General features: G+C 45.5%; 1 protein-coding gene across 2 annotated transcripts; it reads right to left on the reverse strand.

Annotated features, from left to right (window-relative positions):
• Positions 1–282: 282 nt before the first annotated feature.
• Positions 283–4,378, reverse strand: LOC104440796 (cytochrome P450 710A1). 2 transcript variants are annotated; one of them, XM_010053767.3, is made up of 4 exons: positions 3,600–4,378; positions 2,893–3,296; positions 1,281–1,511; positions 283–950 (listed from the first exon to the last, which is right to left on the reverse strand). In XM_010053767.3, the coding sequence occupies exons 1-4, from the start codon at positions 4,204–4,206 to the stop codon at positions 648–650; spliced, it is 1,545 nt and encodes a 514-aa protein (XP_010052069.2). In that variant the 5' UTR covers positions 4,207–4,378; the 3' UTR covers positions 283–647. The 2 variants fall into 2 exon arrangements, with proteins under 2 accessions (XP_010052069.2, XP_010052070.2); XM_010053768.3 differs by having other exon boundaries at positions 889–1,000.
• Between the last annotated feature and the right edge of the window lie 667 nt (positions 4,379–5,045).

Genomic DNA, 5,045 nt, shown 5'->3' on the forward strand with positions numbered 1-5,045 from the left:
CATGGGCTCTCCCACGTGTCGTGCAGGCGTGTGGGCTCTCCCACAGGGTACGAGACAAAAGCCACGTCAGCTCGTCCCAACGGTTTTCGACAGAACAAAAATGGCAAAAAAGAAAAGGAGAACAAAAATTAAAAGCGGACCAATCCTATGATAGCTCGTCCTGTAGCTGCCAGCTACGACTGTTGCGTCGACAGCCTACCTTAAACAATTACAATTTCCTATTTATTTTTTCCCCCAAAAAAGTAATCAATCTTATCCAAATTTAAAATAAGAAAAGGAAAAGAGGGAAAGAAATAATTTTATTTTTTTTTATCAATTCAATTGATAATTCCAATGTCCCCCCACACATCAACCCAAGCCAATCAATACCACCACGCCACTCCCCTCCAATATAACCCTACCTGTCAAGGCAATGTATGGAAATGCCCACAGAATTAGAGACGAAATTAAAAATACTTAAATAAATAAACAATTAAAAAAGAGAAAAAAAATTAAAAAAATTGAAGAAGCATTGAGCTTCATTTGACTGAAACACCCTTGAGAAGTCCAACAATCACTGTACCACCCACGAATTCCAACCGCTTTTTATACACTTCTTTTGGGGGGTCTTGACGCCGGCGGGGCATTTTCGACCTTTTGGCCTGGGGTCAATGCAACGAGAGCTCAGGGAACCGGGCGCATCGCATTGATAGGAAGACCCGGCAATCGTCCTTGGGGCAAATCGTGGGGACGTACGTGATGTCGTCGCAGCCATCCGTCCGGTCTCGTCGGAAGTCGATCAACATCACGAACATCGCGATGAAGAGCATCAGGTGGTTGAGCGCGTACCTCTGGCCCACGCACTGGTGGGCCCCCGCCCCGAAGGCCAAGAAGTTCCTCTTGTGGATCTGGTCCTCTCGCCGCTCCTCTGAGAACCGATCCGGGTCGAACCGATCTGGCTCAGTGAACCCCTGCACAACTTGGGTCGTCAATTGCTAATTTGCCACAAGAAGTTATTGGTCTGCCACATTATAAAATATCAAAATGATTTGGTACAGTCACAATTAATATATAATAGACATGAATCAGTACGTTGACCAACTTACTAAAAGATAAAGGAATTTTGTTATATAATGCTCTAAAAGTACAATTTGATTAACTAATTGAAGGAATTTTATAATTTTTTCATGTGACATAAGTAATCACTATCTGGAAAATGTAATATCTTGATGAAAATATGCTCAATAAGTATTTCGTGACAAATATGAAGATGATGACGGGACCGGCGTTAATAATCCCACCTGAAAGGAGGACTCGAACACCGAGGGAAAGACGATGGTGCCTTTGGGAACGGTGTAGGTGTCGGTCAGCGGGAACTCCTCCCCGGCGATGTGAGGGACCATCGTGGCCGGGGCCCGGTACCGCACCACCTCGCGCGCCACCGCCTCCGTGTACTTCATCTCCCTCAGTTGTTCGCCGGTGATCAGCGCATCCGATTCCGGCGACCAGATTCCGGCGACCTCGTCGCGCACCTGTCGCAAGAAGAGGGGAGAGCGTGGGGATTGGTCGAGAGGGAGGAAACGATAGAAAGCGACATGATGGCGTTGTCACCGTAAATTAATGATTACATTGATGAGCTTGGAGATAAAAATAGGGTTTGACCGAGAAGTTGCACCAATTATCATAGAATATTATATAATAAAAAATATTCAGATCATAACACTTGTCAAGGTTAATCAATAATCATCAACGAGGCCCAATACTAAACTCAAAGATGTCTGGATTTGAGGGAGAAATGTTTATATAATTTTTTCTTAATTCACTATGACTACGACAATTTACTTTTACTAAAAAATAATAAATTAATTAACAAATACTATGAGATACACTCTTTTTAGAATTTATGTTATTCTTATAATAATTCAAAAATTGTTATATTAACAAAGCCCATTCATATTCTATATAATCAACGAGCCAATGTTAACAAGTCTAAAATCAAATAACTTGTGAACCTTGCAGCATCTTTTGACTTATTCTCTACCCATGATCATTGCGCATCTATTTTCCATTATATGTCTTTATCAACTAGAGATAAAAACATATCTTTGACCATAAACTGATGGTATGACCACGGGACTTGAGGAGATCTTTGAGCACCCGACTAATTAATCTCTTAGATTTTCATCCCAAACACACCGGCTAATTTTCAGGATGACACCGGTGTAGTCGACTAATAAAGTACATGTGCCTTGTTACTAACAATGACTTTATCTTTGTTCGAGTGACTGCTGTCATATCAAATAAATGATCACACACTTCTCGAATTATTCCATGTATTTGCGAAATTTTATAATACGATTACCCAAAATACACGAAATTACACTAGGTGAAAATTATGATCCGATCTCGATGAATCATAGAAGTTGTCATGTTGTCACATAGTAAAAACTATTTGAGTTAGTATTATGAAAACTCCAAACCGGTACACTCATGACAAATTTACTCCAAACTAATATTTTTATTACAAACAATCATAAACCGATATATTTATAACATCCAAAACCCTAAACCGACACATTTATAATAAATTTACCCTCAGTTAGTTTTCGTTAAATTAAATTATATCACGAAAAATCACAAATCATCATATCTATAACAAACGAAGGATGAAATTTCAAACTAATATGCTTGTTAACTATCACATATCATCTAATCCAGCAAATTAATAGTAAAATTTAATAAAAACTGGCATCAATTTGAGGTTTTTTTTTTTCAAGTATTAACCATCGTTATTTTCACACCCCAAAAAGGGGTAATATGTTTTCTCTTCTTTTTAACCATAACTGTCTTTTTCCCCTTTCAAACGTTGGACGTTGCGGTTGCAGAAAACACCGAGGGAGGAAAGAAGCTGACCTTGGCAAGAACCTGCGGGTGCGAGTCAAGGAGCGTGACGGCCCACAGCAACGACGAGGTGGAAGCGTCCTGCGCCGCGAACAAGAAGTCGAAGAGGTGGCCGCCGATCTCCTGGTCCCCCGAGTGCGGCGGCGGCGCCTCCCCAGCCTCCCTCGCGGCGCCGACCTCCCTCGCCGTCTCCTGCATCCAGAAGTCGATCAGGCAGCACGGCTCCTCCCCTCTCTCCATCCTCTCCTTGCTCTTCCCCGCGCACCCCGCCAGCGTCTCCACCAGCCGGTCCACGGCGAGCCTCGCCTTCCGGAACGCGGACCCGGGGAGGTCGAAGGGCAGCTTCATCAGCCCCACGTTGAAGAGGTTGTAGTCCACATTGAACCTCTCGCGAGCTTTTTGGCTCAGGTACGGCCCTGCCATCCGGCGAAGGGGACATCAAGTCATTCACAGGTCGAGAAAATCGAACCGGAACAAAAAAGAAAGTTACTGGCACTTTGCTGCTGCAATGTCGTTATCCCCGTCCGTAGTGGTGACATACGCAAAAGCTTAAATTAGTAGGGAAGATTCAGGGAAAAAGTTCGCAAACTTTTAGCTCGAGGGCAGGACATAAAGTTGGCTTAGATTTTATCAATCGTCCCTAGAAAATCATATACTAAGCACTGCCTTTTTCATAATCTGTCATTGTCCTTCACATCATCCATGGAGCTGTGTCTTACCAGCAAAGACTGTCTGGGAGGTCTCGAGGTTCATGTCACGGGCGAGCAGCCGGAGCGCGATGGCCTTCGGCGTCTCACCGGCCGCCGCCGGAGGCGACGAGAGATGGACCCATCTCTTGAGATGCTTGAGAATTATGATCTGCTGGAGGGAGGTGTAGGTGGAGAGGGCCCTAGGGGTGAAGTTGGGGGCGATGCGGCGGCGGAGGTCCTTGTGGTCCTGGCCCATCATGTAGATCAGGTTGTGCTCCCCGAAGAGCTTCTTGCCGAAGGGGTGGCCGACGAGGTGGAACGCGTCGGGGCGGACGTTGGCGAAGACCCGGTGGCACAGCTCGGTGTCGCGGATGAAGAGGATGAAGCGGCCGACGACGTAGTTGGCGGAGATGCCGAGCGGGGAGGAGGCGGCGAGGCGGGACTGGCGGTCCCAGAAGGCGGTCGGGGCGGCGACGAGGCGGGCGGCGCTGCCGAGGAAGGGGAGGACGAGGGGCGGGCCGGGGAGGGAGCGCTTCTTGATGATGTAAGAGACCTGCTCGAGGAGGGCGAGGAAGGCGAGGAGGGAGAAGAGGTAGGGCGCGAGGGAGGAGAGAGAAGCGAGCAAGGAGGAGGTCATTCTCTCTCTTTCTTTCTCTCTCTATCTCTTGCTTTCCGGGCTGCGAGAAGCGACGGGCGGTTTTATCGGTTGCGACGGACGGCGGCGGTCGGGGTCAACGGTCGGAGGGGAGGTTGAACAACCGTTTAGAGATCGTTTGAAAATAATGGAAGTGTGTAGAAGAAAAATGAAGAGAGAGGGGTAGAGAGAGAGGGGGCGGGGCGGAGATATAAATAGGACGGCGGCGGACGGCGGAGGGGTTGCTGACTAGATCCAGCTAGGAGGGCAGGATGACGTGGCAGGTGTCTGTAAGTTCTTTTTTTTTTTTTTTTTTTTCTGCCTTTTTGGTTCTTCCTGTTGCCATCAGGTGAGGGACAGGATTGGTTCTCCATTCGTGGAAGGAGGAATCAGCCTCGTTGGTCATGAAACCAGATTGGACCGAACCGGTTATCATAGTCGGTCCCTGAATTGGTTACTTCTTCTTCATTTTTGTTTATTTTATTCTCTATGAGTGAGAATTTCCTAATATTAAAAGAAAAAAAAATTTACTATTGAGGGTTTATTTAAGAATAAAAAAGAAATAAAAAATTCAAGAAATATTAACCGGGGTTTGATTCCATGTATGGAACTAGACTAGTTATTCCCAATTCCAAAAATTTGGATTTGGTTTGGACCAAAGCAATTCCTGAATTGGATGAGGACCAATGCACACTCCTGGGTACTGTGATTCAGGCTTGTCCATGGCATATAATTCAGGGTTGCTTAGATTGAGCATGAGCTCATGTAGCACAAGAATTTTCAATCTTTTCACGTTCTTAAAAAAAAAAAAAAACTCAATTCATATGTTGTGTCATGTTGAG

The sequence above is a fragment of the Eucalyptus grandis genome, chromosome 4 (assembly GCF_016545825.1).
Source record: "Eucalyptus grandis isolate ANBG69807.140 chromosome 4, ASM1654582v1, whole genome shotgun sequence".
NCBI lineage: Eukaryota > Viridiplantae > Streptophyta > Magnoliopsida > Myrtales > Myrtaceae > Eucalyptus > Eucalyptus grandis.